Source organism: Eublepharis macularius, chromosome 3, assembly GCF_028583425.1.
Source record: "Eublepharis macularius isolate TG4126 chromosome 3, MPM_Emac_v1.0, whole genome shotgun sequence".
Lineage (NCBI taxonomy): Eukaryota > Metazoa > Chordata > Lepidosauria > Squamata > Eublepharidae > Eublepharis > Eublepharis macularius.
The window spans coordinates 64,148,216-64,172,925 of record NC_072792.1 but is presented as its reverse complement, the minus strand read 5'-3'; the positions used below and the strand labels follow the sequence as shown (position 1 = coordinate 64,172,925).

The window sequence follows — 24,710 nt, the reverse complement described above, 5'->3', positions numbered from 1 at the left end:
AGGAACCAGTCAAAGCTGATGAAAGGTACTCCTGGCCACGGCTGCTGCCTACTTTTCCAGTAGTAGACCTAGATTCAAGAGAACCCCTCAAGCTATGGGCCTGTTTCTTCATGTGGAGTGCATCCGCATCCAGAATGGATGACACCATAAATCTCAGGTCATACCTTTCACTCACCAGTAGCACTTCCATCTTGTTGGAATTAAGTTTTATTTTTTAGCCCATATCTTCTCCTAAACTGCCTCTCTAGGGATTGGCTGAAAGTGTTAGAGAGAGCTGAGCATCATCCACATATTGGTGACTACCCAGCCCAAATCTCCAGATGACCTTACTCAGAGGGTTCATATATAAAGGATCCAGAATAGGTTCCAGCTGTGAGTGCCTGTAGACTCCAGGCCACTGCTACAGCTGCAGGTACTCAACTACTATAAATAGCCTCAGTTCAGCTCTGGCTGTTATTAGCAGCTCCTATAGTGCTTGCTATCCCTGCCTTGACACCTGCCTCCCTCAGTGTGAACAGGAGAGTTGGAATATAAATATTTAAATCAATCAATAAATTAAACTGAGATCAAACCTTAGAAGCTGCTGAAATACCCTGAGAACAGGAATATACAAGTTGGGGAAACATTACATTATTAATACAACTTTATATAACTCAAGAAACATTTTGACAAAACTGCTCAAGTTCTTATAATTTCAAAATAAATTCCCTTAGAGAAGAAAGAAAGCACTGTCATAGTAGCTGATCTTCGTTTCCTGGTTAACAGAACTCTCAAACCTGAACTGAACAACTTGTTGTAACTAACATTTTTATTACTGCAGCTTCCCCTGTCAGTCACTCTACTGAATTTCTCAGCTACACTGTCTTTTTCAGAGTGACATAAAATTCCCACCCTTTCATTGTTTATTTTAATTAAGTAAAGTGACACCATTTTTCTACAGTGACTAGATTAAATGGTAATTGAATATCTGGTTAATAATTTATTAGGAAACAAGCTGCAGTAATAAGAATGTTAGTTACAACTAGTTGTTCAGTTCAGGTTTGAGACAGTTTTGTTATCCAGGAAAAGAAGATCAGCTACTATGACAGTGCTTTCTTTCTTCTCTAAGGGAATTTCTTTATTTTGAAATTATAAGAACTTCAGCAGTTTTGTCAAAATGTTTCTTGAGTTATATAAAGTTGTAGTAATAATGTAATGTTTCCTGTGTTTATACTCTGCATTAATTTTCTAGGCATTTTAAGTAGGTGCACTTCCACATCATGAAGATAGTATCAGACGCGGGATTCGGTTTCGTTTTCTCGGCCATGTCGGACGCTCCTCTCCGCAGGTCCGGGAGGAAGTGCCCGAGCACTCTGACCGGGCGGCTGATCTGCGAAGATTAGCCCCCAGGATTCCCAGTGAGGGAGGCAGGGTCCGGGACACTGCGGGAAGAGCCCCCCGAAAATCAATGCGGGGGGTAAATTGCCCGTTTGTCCCTATGGAGGCCGGCAGACGTGCGCGGCGCCTTGAGTGCTGCCGGGTCATGGAAAATGGCAAAGAGCAGAACTTGGCAGAAGCCTATAAGTAAGCGAATCCCTTCTGTTATTACAAGCGCACGTGAAGGAGTGGTGGGATCTGAAGCTAAGAAGGCTAGTTCTTCCCCCTCGCTGAGTCTCAGAATTTGGCTGGCGGTCCCCCCCCCCACTAAAATGGCAGCGAAAAAACAGAGTCCCGCTCTGGGCAAGTCAATTTCGGCTGCCCTGCAGGGGAAGGGAAAGTCGCTCGAAGAATTGGTGCGGAGGTCAGTTATCGAAGCCATAAAACCCTTTGTTGACAAGCTGAACGAAACAGATCAAAGGGTGGGCTTAATTGAGAGCGAAGTGAAAACCATTAAGGAAGCAGCGGGGGGGGGCAGAGAAGTCTGCTCGGGAAAGTGCGTCACTCGTGAAGGCTACGAATAAAGAGTTAAAGCTGGTGGAGAACCAGCTGATCGGGCTACAAGTGGAACGAACACAAACAATTTTGCACCTCCAGAACGTGAAAGAGGAGGAAAATGAGGATTTATGGGGTCTGGTCTCGGAACTATTGGCGACACCCGCGAAGGCAACTAAAGAAGAGGTTAAAAGCGCCATTTTGGAGGTCCGCAGGGCTTCTTCAAAATATGCAATGAAGCGTCAGCTGCCTCGCGAGATCATCATCGATTTTTCATCTAAAAGGATCCGAGACACTATCCTATACAACTCATACAATGCGGATCTGGACTTTTTGGGTAACAAAGTCAAGATACTGAAAGACGTCCCATTTTTAGTTCGGAAAAAACGATTTAAGTATAAAAAGCTCGCAGCTCTTCTGAGGGAACGTGGAATAAAGTATAAATGGCTATTTCCGGAAGGTATCTGGTTTAGTCACAAAGATCAAGCTTACAAGATATTATCAGAAGATCAACTAAGGGATTTTGAGGATAAAAATCCGGAATTTCAGCGAGACACCAAGCAAGAAGAAAACGAGAAGTCTGAGGGGGGGGGGAGGAAACGAGCACTGCGGCTGCAGTTGCTCAGAGAGAACTGCGTCCGGGACCCAGGAGGGGGAGGAAAACTTAATTTGAATTTGAATTGTAATTTGCATTTTGTAAGGTCAACCACTCCAACAATATTATACAAAGCTTTAGTTTTTTTTTAATAATGGCAGTATGAAGGGAAAGCATTCTGTGTGGTGTAGATGTTATATGTTGTTGTTTGGTTTTTTTTTCTTCCCTTCCCTTATTCCCCTTCCTTTCCTTTGTATTGTTAGTTAATGTAGTTAATAAAAAAAAATAAAAAAAAATGAAGATAGTATCAGAAGCTTTGGGTCATGTTGGAGGAATCCATTACGTAGCTCCTTCCCTTGCTAACATAACTGTTGTTTCAGGCAGGGTCATCAATGAAGTAGGAAGGAGCTACATTTATATATTTGTTGTCTCAAAATAGGGTCCCCAACGCAGCGAACAACAGATAATTAAAACATTAAAATTACATTTAAAGTACATATATAAATACAGTAAAAACACATCAACATATAAACACACACACAAACAAAATCAGGGAGGAGGGCTAATAAGAGTTTATTGGGGGTCCAAACAAAACAAAAAAGTCTTCACCTGGTGGCAGAAGAATGACAGGGAGACAGGCAAATATCCCTAGGGAAGGAGTTCCAAAGTTTTGGTGCTATGACTGAGAAAACCCTTTCTTGGGTTGCCACCCATCTTGCCTTGGATGGTGGGGGGGGGCACCCAACACAAGGCCTTGAAAGATGACTGGAGTTAATGGGTAGGTTCATATAGGAGAAGGTGGCCCTACATTGGGATTCCTTCCTTGTTATTCAGGACTTTGCCTTCTCAGCAAGGGATGGAGTTAGTTCAAAGCTGATCCTGTTCTACAAAGGTAATGTGTGAAAGAGTTGGGTGGTTTTCACAGGTCTCTACTTTTACCTCTAAAGTAAGGCACAGAAATGCAAAGCTTAAATTATGATTATTCCATCTGGCAGTCATGCAGTGTCAATGGTATATTGAACAATCTGTCAATAAGTAGCAACAACAGTGACAAACGATCACAGTAGACCTTAAGTAATCTATAGATCACTTAAGGAGAAAGCAATTTTATTTCTGTTCAATGACAAATTAGTGTATGAGACTGATGAAGAACTACTTTCTTTAATTGGGAAGATGATTATTTTTTTCCCTTGGTCCTCTACTGTTCCATCTTTTTATCCCCCACTACCGTCTCTGCCTGGAAAAACACAGATGTCTGCTACCAGAATGTAATCCTTAACCTGACCATCAAACTGGCCTGACAAAGAAAAGCCTTTCAGGGTTCACAATGAAACAACCACTGCATCTTATTGTACCGTGAAACTAGAAGTGAAAAGCCCCATGGCTCTTACTATTTGGTAATGCAGAATATGTCGCCCTGGATGGCTGAGATGGTACTAGAAGGGAAAAGGAAAGTCAAAACAGAAACTGTCAAGTTACACAAAGACTGCTTCCATTCCATTTCAGGTTGCTTGGCTTGTAAAATTATAGTGCTGCTGTGGAAATGGTGTTAAAAGTATTTTGTTTTTTCACTTCTACATGTGAGTTTGCAAAAGGAAGTATGACAAGATTTTTCTATTGTCTAGGGAAATTATTTGGTTAACCCGTACACTGATGACAAACATTTTACAAAAAGAAGGAGCAAGTACCGTAACAAAGTGATATTTCAGTAACATGTTGTATGGTTATCTGAAGCTGCCTTGCAGCAGCTAGGAATGGAAAATCCTAGGTTAGAGTGACATTGAGATTTCCTATCAGATGTTTTTATTATAATTACATGTCAGAATATCTAGGATCAGTTTCAGTTCTCAAGGAAACACTAAATAATTTTTAATGGTTGTATTGCCCCAAGTGCATATCCCGGGGGGGACTTTACTTATCAGTAAATAATTGTGGCTAAAAATAAATTAGAAGGGTGCTTAAAATCTTATGAGAAGCTGAACATTGTGTATTTTTTTATATTAGGTCTGCAGATCACGATAATATGTTGGAAAAACTTTAAAATATAATTACTTAGTAATGAAATTGAGGGTAAAATTAGGCCATAGGAGTCACTTGGTGGTTTAATCCTCAAGCTACTATTTATGAATTGGTATTTCAATACCACGTTTATGGAAGCCTGCTGGCAACCAAGATTGTGGCTATAGATATGAGTGGATGGAAAGGATGTCCTTAGTCAGCGAACCAGCAGCTGCTGAGAGCTTGTAATACCTTTCCCCCCCAAAACACTTTTTTGGACTAAAGCTCTAATCCCAAGGCCCAGCAGCTTTGGGGAGATTGTACTATTTCTCTCTCCAAAAGAAATCTACCACTGACCTGGACTCCTACCATTCCCACCTCCATGTAAATAATGGCATTGCTGATAGTGGTGCCTTGTGCTGATCATGCCATTTCTATTTTACTTGCATAGCTAGTTTTTTAAAAAAACTTTGGCATGAATTGGTACCTTTTGACATGTCACCAGGTTGACAAGTAAAAATATTTATCTATGTAGTAATTATAATAAAGAAGTTAGTCTATAGGATCCTTGTTCTAAATATGCTTTCTTTCCTTTTTGCGTTCCCTTTTATAGAGTATTTGCATTATTTACTGAACCCATAGGGGCAAAAAAACCATCTTAATCTACAAAGTGACCATTGAAGATTCAGGGTCTGGTTTTATTTCAAAAGTGACTTTTGAGCTGTTAGATACTTCCAGGCAGCAGCATCTCAGTTCCAGTAGTGTTGCCAAATCTTAACTCGATCAAATTGAATTAAGGCTCTGGGCTCTCAGCATAAAACTTCCCCTTTTCACCAAAGGGTGGTGCTCACTAATCAATAGTAGCTAAGATAACAGGAGAACAGGCTTACACCACTGATTGTCACTTAGCTCAATTGGGGTTTTTTTCACCAAAAGAACTTAGGACTTAGAAGGGCTTCAGTATGGAAGCTAGAAAAACTTTGCAAATAATCTCAACCTTCATAAACTTTACAAATAGAGAGAGAAACAATGGTATTATTGTAATGGGGAAATCTAGTGTCAGTAGCATACTCTGGAATGAAAGAGTTCTTAAACTGTCAAGAACATCTGGGTTTGAATAAGGAATGTTTGTGTCACAAGCATAGCTTGGTGGCAGAGCCAAGTAATATCTGCAAATGAATTGAAGGTAAAGCAGCTAGGATGCTAAGGAAGGGGGAATAGTGTTGGAAGGGGGAATAGTGTTGGGAGTGATTGAATTTGCCATCCCATTTTTTGCTGCTTATCATCTGGTCTCCTTGGCTTCAAAGCTATAAATTAGCAACACATATTGGAGAGTTGATTTGGGACAAATTGGTAATGCATCTCAACATTCTATGACCTTGAGATTGCTCCTGTCGTCTTTCCCCCAACTCACCTGAGGAATATTTAGGGTTGTCAACCTCCTGGTGGTTTCTGGAGTCCTCCCAGAACTGATTTCCAGACTACAGAGACCAGTTCTCCTGGAGAAAATGGCAGCTCCAGAGGCATTACATTCCTGCTGAGCTTCTGCACGTTTCCACCCACGTTGCTTAAAACTTTGAATTAACCGAGCCTCGGCAGGGCAAAGGCTCTGAAAGGGGAGACAGTCCATCACGTCAGATGTGGTGACGTGAGAGAATCCATCCCGTCCGGAGCGATCTCTGCTGGCTCTGTCATTTAAAACTGCACTTCCCAGCTAACATTGCATCTCCTGATATGTGAAGAACATGTATCAGAAGTCTTGTGTGGAGAGACTTTGAGTTTTGGTGCAAAGGGATAGCCTGTAGGAAGTCCTGCCAGCAGGAAGAATCAATGAGTATTTGTATATAGAAATCTTGACTACCATAACAAGGCATTTGCTGATACAGAACTTAAATATGAGATGATAAAAACACAAACTATCATAGTGATATGGGCAGGTTGCCAGTTTTATTATAAGGTTCATGCAAAGTGCTATTACACTATCTTATCTGCTTTGCAAGAGGGAATTCCATACACCTCCCTATGATGTTTCTGGGCTGTATAGAGCAATCAAGTAAAAGGGAGCTATAATTGGAAACTTGATTAAACAAGTATGTTGATGGAACTTACCATAAGAAACAGATGCTTCTGTAGAGTAGGAAATCTTGGGAACATTCATCTAGTCATGGATTGGAGTTAGTTTAGCTTAACACAGATGTAATGTGTTCACAGTGCTGTAAATACCCTGTTAGTTTTCATATAACATTTGTATTACTATTGACCCATTGGCCCAAACAAATGCCCAATGACAGGTATGCTGAACAGGATGTAAATGTGAGCCCCCTTTCCTCCTGACACTGTTTATGGTTCTTTTCAGTGTCTGGAGCCTTGCAAAGAGTCCTGGGACTTGAAGAAAAATCATTGCCAAAGTTTCTGTGAGGTACGTCATCTCTCTCTTGAGCTTCTGTTCTGTGTAGTTTGGTGATGATCAAGTGATGATGATCAGCTAATATGTCTGTGTTTTATTGTTCTGTATTATAAATTACAAAGAGTATAACCAATTGACACATGGACAATTTGAAATGATTTTTAGTGGTTTTAAAACTACAAAATTGGAATAAAGTTATGTTAAACAAGAACATGTTCATTTTTAAGCTGGTGTACATGAGGAGCTCAAGCTTTTCTGTTGAAGTCAGAACAAAATTACTTTCCTTTTCTTTATTATTGGAAGCTTTTTGTGGAATGCTCCTTGATTAACCGCTTTGGGTCTCAGTGAGAAAGGTAGACTATAAATATAGTAAATAAATAAAATGATACAAGCAGGTCCATTGTACATAATGCTGAAAAATTGTCTGAAATCATGGCTTCCTAGAATAAAAGCCTTTTTAATGATGTGTAAGTTTCTACATGCAAAGAGGCTTTAGCATAAATGTGCTTTCACATGAAGGATTCCCCACTTGTTTTCTAAATGTTCTAGACTGTTGGCTGTGACATGTCTGAGAGCACATTGTACTTGGCTGCAATACATATTTCTTCTGGAGCATATAATCATTTTTTTTACAGGTTTGCATAGATATCCTAATGCCTTCTATCAGTTGATAAATCTATGTTTGTGTGTTAAATTCCCTCCTCTAAGCAAAAATTGTATACCTGGTACTAATCTTAAATAACAGCTGTTCCTGAGACACTTCAGACTACAATTATTTTTTGCTTTATCACCACTACATAACATATTGATTACTTGATTATAAAGTAGCCATTCCACTTTGTTTGTCTATGATGGACTTAGCCTTCTTGTCGTATGAATACTTCCAGTACATGGGAAGCAAGGTGAAATGTTTTTATAAGCTTATTGTTCACTATATAGATTTTAAACTAGTTTTCATGCCTTGTTTCCCATACTATCATTTATCACAGAAGTATTATGTCAGGTTATTCATGGAATCTGTTTCCATTCTAGTTGATTTGTGGCTATAGCTGGGGTGAACATTCTAATGTCTCATGAGCAAACTAGCTATGCTTTAGTAATTCTTGTTGCCACATCTCTCCTCAGTGCAATTACTAAAATGGCATGGGGTTTTATATTATTTTACGCATTTATGCCCTCCTATACTAAAGAATAAAGAGACTTCTTCAGATTTTATATACATAAAAGCTCTCCACCATGTTTACATGTGTACGCGCCATCCCTGTGTTTTCTGTAACATTCCCAATCAGGGAGATGGATTCTGAAGAGACCTACAGAAGTGCATCAGCCAAAACCAACCAGTAACAAAACTCACATTTAAACAGCTCTTAAATTCATATGTAAAATATAAAATAATTTTGTTGTGTAATAGGAAGGTTATCTAGTTTTATGCAGATTTTAAACTCCACTTTCAATTTACTTATGTTTCTTTAAAAACTCTGAAAACAGCAATGTTCCATCATGAGAACTGTAATAAACAACATGGCAAGGAAGTCAGTCTCTGATCTATAAATGTAAAATAAAAACGTTAAGCCTATGCATACGTGTACTGAGGAATAGAGCTGGCTGAATGGGGGAGTACTAACTCTTCCCAGTTGTAGCATCTTCTAGCAGCCCTGTTTAATTAAATTCAAGCTTAAATTTGCTATACTTGGAACTTTAAAGGGTAGAAATAAAAAGTTGAACAATTTGCTGAAAAAATGAGCTGTGAATTAGGGTGAAGAAAAGAAGCTTCAAAGGAATGTTATGCCTCGAGGGACTATAAAAGATTTTTAATTAACTAGCTGCAAATTTGTGATGTTTTATATAGGCACATACCCAGACATGTACACCTGCCCATCTGTCGCCCCAACATAAATCACAAATATCAGATGCATTTTGTTTTGATTAACCTCTACCCTTGTCATCTGCAATCACAAACTGCCAGTTTCACTTTATTTGGCATAATATTTGGAGATCAGCAATTTAGGCAAGATTCTGAAAAGGGAAATTACTTTAAGCAAGCCTGGAACGTTTGCAGAAATTGCCACTTTATCGTGAGAACTGCACACAGAATCTAAAGCCCTGCCATCATTCTACAAAGCATTGTGGCTCAAAGTGGCTGCAGTGGAAGATCCCAACCCAATCTATGATGCAGGTGTGCTTCTGACAGATGTGCACAAAGGGGAAAGAGGGAGCCTCTGGGCCATTCTGAAACAAACTGAACTAAAAGAGCACCTCACAGCCCCGTGAAGTTTTAGTAACATGCCATCTGGGAAACAGAAGACTTAGATGTTGCATATTTTTTGAATTATTGAGAAATATAATTTTATTGTAAAGAACTAAATTATGAGCACTTTCTAAAGATAGCTGTGGGTGAAGTGAAAGAGAAACCCTGGTTTGCAGGATTAAGAAACTGTCAGATTTGGTTTTGGCATGAAAAAAATAGATTCGAAAATATACTAAGTGTAAAGTGTTGTGCTGAAGTTACAACAATTAATTAACTAAAGATGCATGCATGGAACCAAATTCTTTTTTCTAATGTGAAAACCAGCTTTAAGAGAAGGATTTGAAACAGAGAAGTACATTTGGGGAGAGAGGGCAGTGGCAAAACAGCCCTTATCCTTTCACTGCCTGCTGCAGACTTTTCTCTGTGTCCCTCCTTACCATTCACCTCCCTTCCTCAGTTTTCTCTCCTTTCTTAGTTTCCTTCAAGCTAATACATTCTTTTTGTTGCGAAAAGTTTTACATCTGAACAGATTTCTAGCCAGCTGATAGAAGAGGAAAATAGAGAAGTTGCAAAGACTGAATTCAATAGGATCTTAAAATCTACTTGCAGAAACTTTATCTTTGTGTCCTGTACTACCTGTATGTAGAAGCTAAACATATATATGAATCCCTAAGAGAGTCTTACAATAGCAGGAAATCTGAAATTTCTTTCCAGAAATATTTTGGCATTATTTCATTCTTCTTCTAAATACTTTGTACAATTCTGTCATTTTTTTAGCCTCTTTTCCCTAAGAAGAACTATGAATGCCTAACTAGTTGTGAATTCCTGAAATATATCCTGTCGGTGAAGCAAGGAGATTGCCCAGCTCCTGAGAAGGCCAGCGGCTTTGCGGCTGCCTGTGTTGAAAGCTGTGAGGCTGACAGTGAATGCTCTGGCGTCAAAAAATGCTGCTCCAACGGATGTGGACATACGTGCCAAGTACCAAAAAATCTGTACAAAGGTAGAGATTGTTAGGAGGTATTCTTCTTAGAGTGTACTGGAAATAAAACAGCTTTAATTTTAGAACAGTACTATATGTTGTGTTGAAGTATGAGAACAGGAATGTGAAAAAATAAAGGCTTGTAGTGCTGCCTGTCCCACAACTAGTTTGTGCCAAAGGATTAGGAAGTAGGTGCCTTGGCCTTTGCACTTCCCCCCAGCTGCTCTCATGCACCTATTTTACCCACATCCTTCCCCCCTAGCTTTAACAAGTGGTTATAGGTTGGCTTCGGTAAAAATCTCACTTGTGCTATAGAGCTCTTAGGTAAGCGCCGAAATATATGAAAAAGACCTTGCTAGCTGCTTGTGTTAAGTTAAACTTATTAAATCCCAGCTTGTGCGAGATACTGGGCACTGTGATATATAAGGAGGAAAATGCTAGATGTTGCATGAGATCTTGTACAAGCAGAACTGGGCTAAATCCATCACAGGACCCAAGCCTGTGTATGACAGTGTTAACCTTAGTTATTGTTGATTAGTGTTCAGTCTTACTCAGAAATGGTTATAAAACAATTAAAAATGTATTTATTTACATTATTTATAGTCTACCATTCTCACTAGAACTCACAACAGACTACACTGTGAGTTAGTGCAGTCAGTTTCAATGACATTTCAATAAACAATGTAATAGGATATATAACTGCAAATTTGCAAAGATTTAAACCAGCAGAAATCCAATACAGAGGTGAGGAAATGCTGAAACAGAATGTAAGCAATTCTAAGACTAGCATATTGAACAAATATAGAACTACTCAATAGAATCATACTGCAAGCAAGCAACAAATAGTATGTCATGGCACGTAGTAGTAAAGTCTATGGTCCCTGTCTCTGTACTGATGCTTCTCTTTGAGCCCACTTTCTTACAGTGCAGCCCTCCTATCTGAGTAAAAAGCCCTCTTGAATAATCCAGTTTTGCAACATTTGTGAAAAGCCAGGAGAGTATGAGCTTTCCTGACCTCTTCAGGTAGGCCATTCCATATGGTAGGGAACAACACCACAGAGAATGCATGTATACAAGCAGCTGTCCATTTTGTTCACATGCAAGGGGGCACCAGCAGAAGACCCTGTTGAGATGAACGAAACTGCTGTGATAGAACATAGGGAGAGAGGCAATACCATAGATATGCCAAAGCAATACCACAGACAGCTTTGTTTGCGATAGTTTATACCTTGAATTGAACCGAGCATCTGATAGGTAGCCAGGGGAATGACTGCAGAATGGGAGTAATATTCATTCTTCTCCTAGCTTTCAATAATAACTGCACTTCAGCGTTCCACGCCAGCTGAATTAGTAAACCCCAGTAAATGTTTAATCTTGATATAAACTAACAACTAAATAGGTTTAATATTAGTAATGGGGAAAGACAGTGTTTGGTCATAATCTTTAAACCATTGATTGAAGAAGACTACTGTCCATTCCCTAATAGGATAATCTTGGTATCATCAGCTCGTGGGGAGTGGGTGCAAATACACATGCACCAACTCCATCTGTGTGCAGTTGCTACACAGTTCTCATGTGTGTCCAAAGTATTTGCACATAGTCTCCATTGCCATGATAAGGAACATTTAAAAACAGTGCTTCTGTCACAGGAATTCAGCCTTAACATGTAATACTTTGGGTTGGCTTTATCCTCTATGTGCTACCAGAAGAGGGCTAGAGCTACGTTTGGAGTTTCTAAAGGCTAGTGTAGAGCATTTAAAAAAAATTGGAATAAGACTGCAGAACTAGATAATAGTTTGGATCCAGTGATGCACAAGTGGAACTATAAACAAATTTAGCACATTTGTGCTTGCACAAGATCTTGTGTAAAACATAACACTTTCTTCCCTATATAGTATAGTGCCACAAATATTCTTGCACAAGCTGAAACACAAAGGGATGATATAAGTTTGACTTAATGCAAACAGTGACAACAGTTTTTTTCTTGCATTTTTGCTTGCACAAGAACTCGAGTGCAAGTGGAAATTTGAAGTTGAATCTCTTGTGTTCACTTATGCCATGGTATCATTAGATTCTAAATTCTGTTCAGAGTTTTTTCCATGCCCAGTACTGGGTTTGCTCCATAGTACACCTTTTAGCTCCCTCACCCCCAAATGTTAGGTTCTTCTTAACTGGTATCTTTTATTTTCCCTTATAGCAGCTATTGTATTCCAAGTTTAAACAGGGTTGTAATTGTAAAAGTATCTTGCTGGGAATGATATACAAAATTTAGGAAAGCACTGGGGGGAAAAATCACTTCTTAACAAAAATATATATTTCCAAGAACTTTTTTTGTGGGAAGTTTAGTAGCATCAAATCATCTTAAAATGGACACATGAAAAAAGTATATATGCCAAAAAAGAAATTTTATTAAACTCTTTTGAACTTGATCTATCTCAAAATGACCCTGAATGGACTTCATGTTCTACAAGAGTGATCTATCAATATTTGGATTATTTTAATGAAACCTCAGGCAAAAATAACTTTAAAAAGCATTTCATTACATGTATTTTATCTCTTTTAAATACATTCATTTGTGTTGAAAACAAGCGATTTGGAATAAAAGCTTGAGCTCTCTAGTTTTCTCTAGTTTTAGTATGCATGGGATTAGGGCCTCTGTAATCATGAGAAATGATTATAGGATTGTTGTTCATTTTACTTGATTAAAGTGATTTTTAATAAGGCATCTTATGCAAATAATCAAAAATGTGGCCATAGAATACAAAGTTGTCATTCTGCACATACTGGAATTGTCACACTGCACTATAAAGTTGTGCAACGTCAGGCCGCATTGATTGCAATTATATAATCATTTTAATATAGTAAATTCTGTCACGTATTTAAGGCTTGGAAGGTAATCACATGTACATAATTTCACAAGACACATCTCCTTTTTTAGCTTGTCTTGACAGTACTATAAGGTGCAGGTCCCAGCAGGCAATAAGCAGGGAGACATGCATCACACATCCGCATAGTATAGTCTTTGCTGGACAAAGCCTTACTGCTAAACCAAGAAGCTGCTTAAACATAGAAAAATGCAGCTACATATATAGTTTTGTCTGCATGTGTATTTCTCTCCATATTGCTGCCGTAATGACTATACTTCGTAATTGTCAGATATTACTAGTTGGTTTGTGTATGTATGTCACATATTGATAAATGCTTCCTTGATAATAGAAATTGTGCCACCTGTATTCAAGGAGGCAGTAATTGGATCTGTTCTGAAAGAACCCCCCCCCCCCCCGAACCCTACTTTGTGAGAGAACTTCTAGTCACTCCAGTCTTCCATTCTTGAGCAAGGTGTTAGAATGAGTGGTTGCTTCTCAGCTCCAGGTGCTCTTGGAAGAGACTGATTTTTCTGGACCTGTTTCAGTCTGGCATCAGGCTAGGATTTGGAACAGAGATTTCATTGGTTGCCTTGATTCATGACCTCTGTCAAGAATAGATAAGGCAAGTGTGACCCCAGTAGTTCTGCTGGATCTCTCAGTGGCCTTCAATATAATCAACCATAGTATCTACTGAGTTGCCTCACAGCCCTGCCATTAAGGGACCCAGTGTTATAGTTGTTCAAGTTCTATCTGGGTGACTGGTCTCAGAAGGTGGTGTTGGCAGGCAGCTGCTCTGCTCAAAGGGTATGAAATGCTACAGGGCTTGATTTTGTTCACCATGCTATTTAATATTTACATGAAGCTACTGAGAGAGGTCAGCAGGAGGTTTGGGCTATGTGGGCAATATCCAGCTGCATTTCCACATAATTCTTTTGTTGACTGAAGTTGTCATTGTTATGGTTCCTACAGCTTTTGAATGCAGATTGGTTCTGTGTTAGTTAAAATATTAGTTATGGTTATTTGTATTAGTTAAAATATCAGTTATGGTTATTTGTATTAGTTAAAATATCAGATGGTTATTCCAGTTTTATGCTAGGAATGGATAACTGTGTCCAAGTCACAGAAAGCTTTCATCAATATATTCATCAGCATATAGGTATTCTTATGTCTTAATAGCTGTAACTCAAATGGTTCTCCCCACCCTCAGCTGATTAACGTCACTGAAATTGCAGTGGACATATGGGTGTTAAGGAAGTTTTAATGAATATTGTTTGTCTGGGACATTGGAATATTTATGAGCATTTCACAATGTCACAACAGCTTAGCCATTGGTAAGGTGGAGTTGGCAGGCAACAAAAAAAAGCCATTTTAAACTAAGTATAAATCTAATGCAGCTAAAGTTGAGTATCTAATTTTGAATTGCTCCAGTAAAGCAAAACTCTCCTTGAAAATTCGAAAATTAGATATTCGTTAGATTAGGAATTTCACTCTCTGTGGAATTTTGAGAAAGAATTTTGGATTTTTTTTTCTACGCTGGCAGAAGGAATCTGTTAGAATTTAAATTTATGAGATGGATTTTGGATTTTTAGAGGCCCCTTCCTTCTTGCATATTTTAAAATATGATTCCAAAGAAATGAAATGTTTGGGAAAGGGAATGGAAGATTTCACTTTTTGTAGAGGATACAGAAAGGGGAAAAAACTCTTTCTCATAACAGAGTAATTTTCCAAGCTTACTAACATTTATCTCACCGTAATGCATTGTGCTGGGTCGCGGGAAGCGGTGTCACTTCTGGGAGTGACGTCACTTCCAGGAGTGGCGCCACTTTCGGGAGTGACGTCATCAAGCATTTCTGGAAGCATGTGATAATAGAGAGTTCTACCACCTCTTTTCCCAGAAAAAAGCCCTAGTTACATCTAATTTGCTCAACTTGGGGCTTGGAAGAGGGTTTTATGTACATTCAAGGAGAGGAAGACAAACGTCACCCAGATGGAATTCAGCTGCTGCTAGCTTTTTGAAAAATCTTTCTCACTCCCCTATCCCCCATCAGGAATATAATGAATTAGGTACAATGGTTAATAGTATATACCTGCAAAACTGACTTCAATCTAAGCTCAGTCTAGCACTTTGAAATGTCATAGAAAGGAAAGGAGTAATTTAATTGTTCCACCGAAATCAGTAGGATGAGTGCTTAAATTTGCATGGCTCAAGAGTAGAGATGGGCACAAAACGAACCACAGAACAAAATTCCAAATAGAACAGCTGGTTCATTTTCAAAGAAATGCTTTCCGTAGGTCTGCATTTTTATGGAACAAATGACTTTTCCTACCATTCCATTCAGTTCCGTTGCTGGTTTGGGAAGCCAGACACTTTGTGCCATTCAATCCATCGCCCAGGCAACGGTGGCAGTCTTTTGGTTGCCCCCAATCTGAGGCCTCCACACTTGATGGTAGCTGTCCCTGCAAACTAGAGAGCTCCCACTCTGGCCCATCCAGCCAGGAAAAGGGCCAGCCCCTCAAAGTAGCTGCCAGCAGACACTCCAGTTTTTGCCACTGCGAAGAGAAAATGTCAGGAAGAGGGCAACCCATCAATCATCCCTTTCCTGAGGTTCAATCCCTCTGAAACTTGGGGGGTCTTTAGAGGACAGTGAGGACTAGGTCCCCTGCAAATTTGGTAGGTATTGGACATTGGGAAGATCACTTTGTAGCCCCTCAAAGTAGCTTCCAGCAGACACTCCAGTTTTTGCCACTGTGAAGAGAAAATGACAGGAAAGGGAGGGACTCATGGATCATGCCTTTCCCAGGGTTCAATCTCTCTGAAACTTGATGTGTCTTTTGAGGACAGTGAGGAATAGGTCACCTGCACATTTGGTGGGTATTGTACATTGGGAAAGTCTTGTTTAATTTGGCTGTGAGCGTGAAGGTGTCCGGTTCTGGGCTCCCTCAAACTTTGAACCAGTTCGGAACCGGCTCATTTGGCTAATGTGTGTCATTTTCACGTGTTCCGTGAAAATGAACGAACAACGTGGTTTGTTTTCCCCCCGTTCCGTGCCCATGTCTAATCAAGAGTGTGGTTTCTTCTAGGTTTAAATTAGAATGTAAGCCTTTGATTTTAGAAGTATATCCTTAGTGGCAGTTCAAAGTGACAGTGTGATACAGATTTTCTGTTGATGGATGCTTTCTTTCTGAAGGGAGTAAGGAAATATTTGAGATTAAGCTTGTAGAAATTTTGAATGGGCAAAGCAAATCAGAATATATAATTTTGGATTTGTTAGGTACCTTTCCTGACCTTACTGAAGTTAATGAGAACTTTACTGCCGGTAATTTGGTTAGGATTATAACCAGTAGATACATTTAGTACTGACTGAATAAAGAGGCTCCCCATAAAAGACTTTACACTTTCCTTAAAGGCTGATCATGTGGAGTTTAGAAGACTTAAAATGTAATACTGAGAAGACTTGTTGAAGTCTAAGCCTATTGAAATCAATGGGCTTAGACTAGAGTAACTCTTCTTTTTTTTAATTAATAAATTTTTATTGGATGGGTCAATATATAGTCAGATTAAAACGCAAATAAAATCCATTTCAATTCCCACAAGTATATTTCCCCACCCCCTCCCCTCCCCCTTTTCAATGTTGACTTCCAACAGCACTCGAACCCCCCGCCATTAATATCACATTATTTCTATATTATAGTTGTTCTTATCTTGTTATTAGTAAAGATCTTAACTATATCTTATCTTTAAAACCCTTCAAAAGACCATAATTGTCCCTTAACATCCCATTTCTTTTCCATATATTTTTTCAGCTTTTTCCAATCTTCCAAAAAAGTTTTTGGTTCTTGATCCTTCAAGTTTCTTGTTAGTTTGTCCATTTCAGCCATGTACAACCATATGTTTGTCCATTCTTCAATTTCAGGTATTTCTTCTTTCTTCCAGTATTGAGCATATAATATTCTTGCTGCTGTTATCATATAATATAGCAATGTCTTGTCATTTCTATTAACATCTTCGAAGTGCAAAGATAATAACAGCATTTCTGGATTTTTAACAACATTATACTGGAGTATCAAAGACATCTCAGCCCATATTTTAGCCCCAAAGTCTCTAGCCTTACGGCAAGTCCACCACGTATGAAATAGAGAACCTTCATGCTCCTTACATTTCCAACACTTATTAGATAGCTGCTTATTAGCTAAGGCTAATTTTTTCGGTGTTAAATACCATCTATATAACATTTTATAGCCATTCTCTTTAACACTGGTACATGTTGATATTTTAAACGTATTTTTCCACAATTGTTCCCATGCTTCCATCATTATTTCATTGTTACAGTTTATTGCCCACTTTACCATTTGTACCTTGACTGTTTCATCTTCTGTGAACCATTTCAATAACAATTTATACATTTCAGAAATTGCTTTATTACTATCTCCTAACAAAAGTTCCTCGAATTCTGAATTCTTAATTCTAAAACCTGTCTTCATTTGATCTGTATCAAATAGGTCTTTAATTTGTCTATACTGTAACCAACCATATTTAAATGGCAACTCTTCATTTGGTTTGAGTTTTACCTCCTTATCTACTACTTCTGTTAAGTCTTTGAGGGTGAGCCATTCTTCTCCTTTATATTCTAGGTTTGGGTTGATAACCTCAGCTGGTATAATCCACAGTGGTTTCTTCTGATCTATAAATTTTTTATACTTTAGCCAATTCAACAATAAATTTCTTCTCAGATAGTGGTGCTGAAACATTGCATCCATTTTGTACTTATCGTACCACATATACGCATGCCATCCAAAAAGTTTGTTGTAGCCTTCCAAAGTTGACAATTTATGATTGGCTAAAGACACCCATTCTTTTAGCCAGACTAGACATATCGCCTCATGGTAAAGTCGGAGATCAGGTAATTGCATTCCACCTCTTTCCTTAGCATCACAAAGTACTTTCATCTTTACTCTTGGTTTCTTCCCTGCCCACACAAATTCCGATATTTTCTTCTGCCATTTTTCAAATTGTTTTTTGTCTTTTATGATTGGTATTGTTTGCATTAGGAACATAATTCTAGGCAACACATTCATTTTAACTGTGGCAATCCGACCAAACCACGTTAAGTTTAATTTATTCCATTTTATCGTATCTCTTTCAATTTGTGTCCAGAGCTTTTCATAATTATTCTTGAATAGATCAATATTTTTAACTGTGAGCTCTATTCCCAAATATTTAGTCTTGTGTACCACTTCACAATTTGTTAATTCACTCAGTTCCTGTTGCTGCTTCTTGGTCATATTCTTGGTTATTATTTTTGACTTCCTTTTATTTATAAAAAAGCCTGCCAAATCTCCAAATTCCTTAATTTTATGCAGTAGTCTTGGCAAAGTTTGTAATGGATCTTCTGCTATAAACATCACATCATCTGCAAAAGCTCTTAACTTATATGAAGATCCCTTTATTTTTATTCCTTTTAGGTTGTCATCTTCTCTAATCTGCCTTAATAATATTTCTAAGACCATAACAAATAACAATGGTGATAGTGGACATCCTTGTCTTGTGCCTTTCCTTATTTCGAACTTCTCTGTCAGGTCGTCATTGACACAGATTGTCGCTCTTTGCTCCTTATATATTGTTTTTACTGCTTCTATAAATTCTTTACCTAAGTCCATATTTTCCATTGATGCGAATATAAAGTCCCAGTTCAAGTTGTCAAAGGCCTTCTCTGCGTCTGCAAAGAAAAGGCCAACTTCTTTATCTGGTCGCTTGTCAAAATATTCAATAGCATTTATAACCACTCTCAAATTATCTTTGAGTTGTCTGTTTGGTAGGAATCCAGCCTGATCCTCTCCTATAAAGTCCATTAGCCATATTTTAAGTCTGTCTGCTAATATTCTTGCCAATATTTTATAGTCATTATTTATAAGCGAAATTGGTCTATAATTTTTCACATCTGACAAATCTTGTGATTCTTTCGGGATCAGAGCGATGCTCGCTTCATTCCATGTATCTGAAAGCCCTTTTCCTTGAAGTATATCATTCATTATATTTTTTAATATTGGTACAAGGTCTTCATTACTTTATAAAATTTAGCTGTGATCCCATCCGGTCCTGGTGCTTTTCCAATCTTTGCTGCTTCTATTGCTTGTATGATTTCTTCCTCTGTTACTGGAGCATTCAGTCTCTGCTTCATTTTTTCTGGTATCCTTGGTAAATCTGTTTTTTGTAAATATCGGTCTATTTCTTCCAAGTTTACTGCCTTCCTTTGAAATAATTTTGCATAATATTTGTAAAAGGCACGCTTAATTGTTTGCTGGTCTTTCAATTCTTTTCCTTCTTCTATTATCTTGTTAATAATTTTCTTCTCCTTTTTCTTCTTCAGTTGCCAGACTAGGCACTTTCCTGGTTTATTTGCTCCTTCAAATGACTTCTGTTTTAATACCTTTAATTTCCATTCTAATTCCTTGTTACTGATGGCTCTTATTTGTTCCTGCAGTATTTTGATTTCTTGTCTTATTGATTTTTTCCCAGGTTTTTTCTTTAGTTCCTGTTCTTTTTTATACAATTTCTCCTGTATTTCATGCCATTTCTCTTGCTTTCCTTTCTTGTCCTTGTTATTTAGTGAAATTAAATTTCCTCTTATTACTGCTTTATATGTATCCCAGACTGGAGTAACTCTTCTTAGGGTTGCACTGTTATTTGTACAACAGTAAAGGAGGATACCAAACTGTTTTACTTAACAAAAAGTACATATCCGAATGACTAAAAAGAACACATCTGGGTGTAAAATTAATGATTTTGGTTGCACTGGAATCTTCTAAAATACACTTGTGCTATCTCTACTACTTAGTCCCCATGAGATCCATCTGCACACAATTAAAACCACCAGCAGGGCTGAGTTAGTTTCAGTCAAGTGAATCCAACTAATCCTAATGCAAAGCAGATGGAATGTTTTTACCATGCAAATTGCGAAAGTATTGTACATAATAATTAAAGAAAGGTTATTAAAATGCTGAAATATGAACTGACATCATTAACAGTAGTTGTTACAGTAAACGAATACTGGCTGCTGTTCTTTGATATCTAGAGTTAAATTTGTGTACTAATAGTGGCTTGCATGCTAGTTTTTATTCCTGGTGATTTAGGGTTGTTCATCACTTATGTATGTTTGTTTATTGTAATAGATTTATATAATTGAAATGCTTTTAGCAGGGATTTATTTTAGATCTCTAGAAAAGGCAGTTTGTTTATCTGAGAAAGTGTAGGAGCTGGAAAGATAAACCTCAGATTTCCCAAATTTATAAATCATGTTAGGGAATGAGTCAAGTGGATCAGACAAATGTCTTAACAAAAATCCCAGCAGGTCTTGAGTTGCTGAAAGGAATGGAGATATACAGTTGTATGTATGCATTGGAAAAAAACACAATTCCAGGGAGTAGAAGTACAAATTACAATAAACAAAGGATACTGCTAAACTTTGTAATATAGTGTTGAGGCAGCCAGCTCCATATTTCCAATTTAGAATAAACTCGTTCATGTCCTAATATTATAAGCTTGTGCACTTTCCTCTGTTGCTAGCTAATGGTGTGGAGCAAGTATAAGACATGTTGTCCTGCCTGGATGAGTATAATTTTGCATATTGTAAAGGGGGATTTGAAATAGAATTACCCCACCCCACCTCATTGAAATAAAAGGCAGACACAACACTTGGGTATAAAATTGGAGCCACTTTATTAATTACAACATAAACTGTCAATACGGCAAGGGATCTAATTAGCAGTATGGGTCAAGTGCTGGGGTCACCCCAGACCTCTGCCTTGACCTGTCTGGGTGAGCCCCCACTGTCCCAGGGGTAAGCCATCTAACGCATGGCTGTACCCAGTGGTCAGGCAAATGGTTCCCCTCTCTGTAAAGCAGGAGGGCCTTACTTGTACAGGGGGAACCACGCAGAAGTCTGCCCTCACAACTGGCAGCCATACAGTCTACCAGCCACTCCTGACAGACCCCAGTTCCCCACCAATGGGGATGTGCCAAGGGGGTCACCGACCTGCTCATTTTCCCATCCTAACCTGCCACTGCTAGAGCCAAGCCTCTGCTTAAGCCCTTGCAACCCCACAGGTGGCTTATGGCCAACCTGAGCCCTTGCTGTAAATCATCCAGGAATATGTCATAACCAGCCACCAGTAGTTGGACCCCATCACCTCTGTAGGGGTCAGAAAATTCAGCTTGTAAAGATGAATAGTGCTCAAGCCCTTCCCAAAAGCCCAGGTCATTACCATCCAGGTGAATAACCGAGACAAGAGGCAGAGGACATACCTCCCCTCAAGCCACTAGGCCACTACCTGCCTATGTGGTACAAGTCCATGTGATCCTGTAACAAAAGGGCCATGTCCTGCAGCCAAGGTCATTACCACCCAAGTGAATGACCAGAAGGTGAGGCGAAGGACTGCACCTCCCCTCAAGCACACTGGGCTACCTTGCCTATGTTTGTAAGTCTTAGTAATGGAAGTCTGTGTAACGGAAGGGCCATGCCCCGCAGCCAAGGTCATTATTGCCAAGGTGAATGACCAAATGTGAGGCAGAGGACCACACCTCCTTTAAGTGTACCGGGCCACCTTGCCTATGCTTGCAAGTCTGTGTGACCTGTATTGGAAGGGCCATGCCCTATAGCCAAGGTCATCACCACCCAGGTGAATGACCAAAACGTGAGGCAGAGGACTGCACCTCCCCTCTACCATCAGGCCACTACTTGCCTGTGCGTTGTAAGTCTGTGTGAGCCTGTCATGAAAGGGTCATGCCCCACACCAAAGGTCATTACCGCCCAGGTGAATGTTGCTGTTAAAATTGAATGGTGAACACATTTGTTACAGTTGTTCATGAATGAAGACTTTTACCTCTGAACCTTTATTTTTTATTAAATTATTAACATACTTTACTAAAAACAAAGAGCCAGTGTGGTGTAATGGTTGAAATAGTTCCTGGAATAGAACCTGGAGACCTAGGTTCAAATTCTGATTCTTTCACTAGGTGACCTTGAGCTATTCATTCATTCTCAGTCTAACCCTCTTCTTATAGCTGATAGGAGACTAAAATGTAGGAGGGGAAGGGCAAAATAAAAATATGATAGGTAATATAATGCTTATCATATGATGACATTATTTAGTCTGTTCGTCTGTTGAAGCAAAAACTGTGCAGTCGTTCCTAACTTCCTAACAATCAGAAATTTGAAGGTGGCACATATTAAGATGATGAGAGTGTATGTATATGTGGGTAGGATTCAAAGCTCCTTTCAGTATAAAATTATTCTACCTATATTATGCAAAGACTTCCTGCTGTTAATGTATTATTATATTTCAGGTGTCCCTTTGAAACCCAGAAAAGAATTAAAGTTTACTGAACTTCAGACTGGACAGCTGGAAGTTAAATGGTCTTCAAAATTCAATATTTCAATAGAGCCTGTTCTCTATGTGGTGCAAAGGAGATGGAACTACGGAATTCATCCCAGTGAGGATGAGGCCACGAGTTGGCAAACTGTTGCACAGGTCAGTTTTTCCTAAACTAATCTTTTATTTTAGGTCCTGCTTTGTTTTTGATAGTCATTCATATATCACTTGTCAGTATGTGTTGTTATTGTGCCTGACCTCACAATAACTCTGTGGGCTAGATTCCAGTGGGATATGTTAGTCTGTTGCAGCAAAAACTGTGTACTCATTCCAAACGCATTTTTCAAGATCAGAAATTGAAGGCGATACAAATAAAGTTTTTTCTGCATCAGACAGACAGACTAGGGCTAAGACAGCTAAATCAAACTACCATATTATATATTTTCTCTTAACTGTTGTTTATTTAACAGTAGAGCTCCTTAGATTACATGTTGCAGTCTGTTTTACTTTGAGAGGTAAAAGCAGTCAGTCAATATGCCTTACTGTTTGGAGACGGAACGTTCATCTACATTCTGAAGGAATGTAGAAAACACTATGAATTTTGTGTAGTAATTCACAAAGTTACAACTTGTACTCATGGTTGCAAGAATCATAAACCAAGGGTCCCCAACTTTTTCAAGCCTTCAGGCACCTTGGAAATTTTGATACAGAGTGGTGGGTGCAACTAAAAAAAATGGCTGCTGCAAGAGGTGGGACCAAAAACAAAATGGCTGCCATAGGCAGCTACAACATGCCAGGGGGTGAGGTTATGCATAACTCTAATAGTAACTCTTCAATCTAATTACTAGTAGTTAATAAGAAGCCCTGCTGGGCAAAGTCCCCACCCAGGCTCACCCACTTTCTAAAAACATTTGGAGTGTGTGTGTCAGAAAAGGTGTTAATGGGCACCGTGGTGCCCATGGGCACCACATTGGGGACCCTGATGTAAATAATAAAAGTTTACTGTTTTTCTCATGCCTTCTAACTAAAACAGCATGAAGCAAATGGACTATATGGTAACTCTCAGAAAAATATGTCAATATGTTTAATACTTTTTTTCTACAGACCACAGATGAGAGGATGCAATTATCTGATATCAGGCCCAGCAGGTTATGCATAACTCTAATAGTAACTCTTCAATCTAATTACTAGTAGTTAATAAGAAGCCCTGCTGGGCAAAGTCCCCAACCAGGCCCACCCACTTTCTAAAAACATTTGGAGTGTGTGTGTCAGAAAAGGTGTTAATGGGCACCGTGGTGCCCATGGGCACCACATTGGGGACCCTGATGTAAATAATAAAAGTTTACTGTTTTTCTCATGCCTTCTAACTAAAACAGCATTAAGCAAATGGACTATATGGTAACTCTCAGAAAAATATGTCAATATGTTTAATACTTTTTTTCTACAGACCACAGATGAGAGGATGCAATTATCTGATATCAGGCCCAGCAGGTGGTACCAGTTTCGAGTGGCGGCCGTTAATGTGCATGGAACCAGAGGCTTCACTGCTCCCAGCAAGCATTTCCGCTCTTCAAAAGGTTTGTGTTAATTTCCTACATCTGATTTTCTAGATCTCAGAGAAAAGGGAACCCTATTCTCTTAATATTTTTGAATGTGTTGATTTTTAACAGATGATTCATTTTTGGTTTTCTGTGTAGTCCCACATGAGATTGCAAATGCATAGACCTGCTGATCAGTAGCTTCTGTAGCTTAAAATTCCTCTGGGGAAGTCTGCCCCTTCCCAGAATGCACACGTGGCTTGTTTCCCATTGAAACAGCCCACTCTCTGGGAGGAGCAATGCCCTGACCCTCAGTTCCTGTTTTGTCTCTGGTTGGAAAGGTTCTTTATGGCATTTCTCTGCCTGCATTCATTCTTTGCCTGGTTGAAAAAGAGAAGATAGAGAGATGATCAGAATGGCTGAAAAAGCCTTATTTAAAAAATGTACAAAAATGATGGGTAATCTCTTTGCTGCATCTGTTTGAGAGAGGGGCATAATGTTAGCTCTTGCAAATACTGCCAGAGCTTCTCCCTAAAGCCAGGGCAGAAAGAGCCACCAGGCTCAAGGTTACATTATGGAAACAGGCACTGTTGGCTCCAGCTACTCCATCTGCTAAATCAGCTAAATCTGTTCTTGTGGACCTTGCCAAATGACTGGACCTGACACCACAGCCATTGCACTGTTGGAGGTTCTGAGCCCTTCGGATCCGGAGGCATTACTGAACCTCCAGTGCACCGAGTCCATTGGATCCAGCAGCATCATGAATCCACCAACATCAGCAGCTTCAAGTATTTTGAG

The 24,710-nt window shown here is 39.0% G+C and overlaps 1 protein-coding gene across 1 annotated transcript in view; it reads left to right on the top strand.

The window, feature by feature from the left end:
- The window catches only part of ANOS1 (anosmin 1), a 154,103-nt gene that overhangs the window by 85,684 nt on the left and 43,709 nt on the right, over positions 1 to 24,710 (top strand). Inside the window, exons 3-6 of the mRNA XM_054974845.1 lie at positions 6,861 to 6,923; positions 9,937 to 10,159; positions 22,349 to 22,533; positions 23,822 to 23,951. Of these exons, the coding sequence (XP_054830820.1) occupies positions 6,861 to 6,923; positions 9,937 to 10,159; positions 22,349 to 22,533; positions 23,822 to 23,951 (601 nt within the window). The remainder of the gene's footprint in view (positions 1 to 6,860; positions 6,924 to 9,936; positions 10,160 to 22,348; positions 22,534 to 23,821; positions 23,952 to 24,710) is intronic.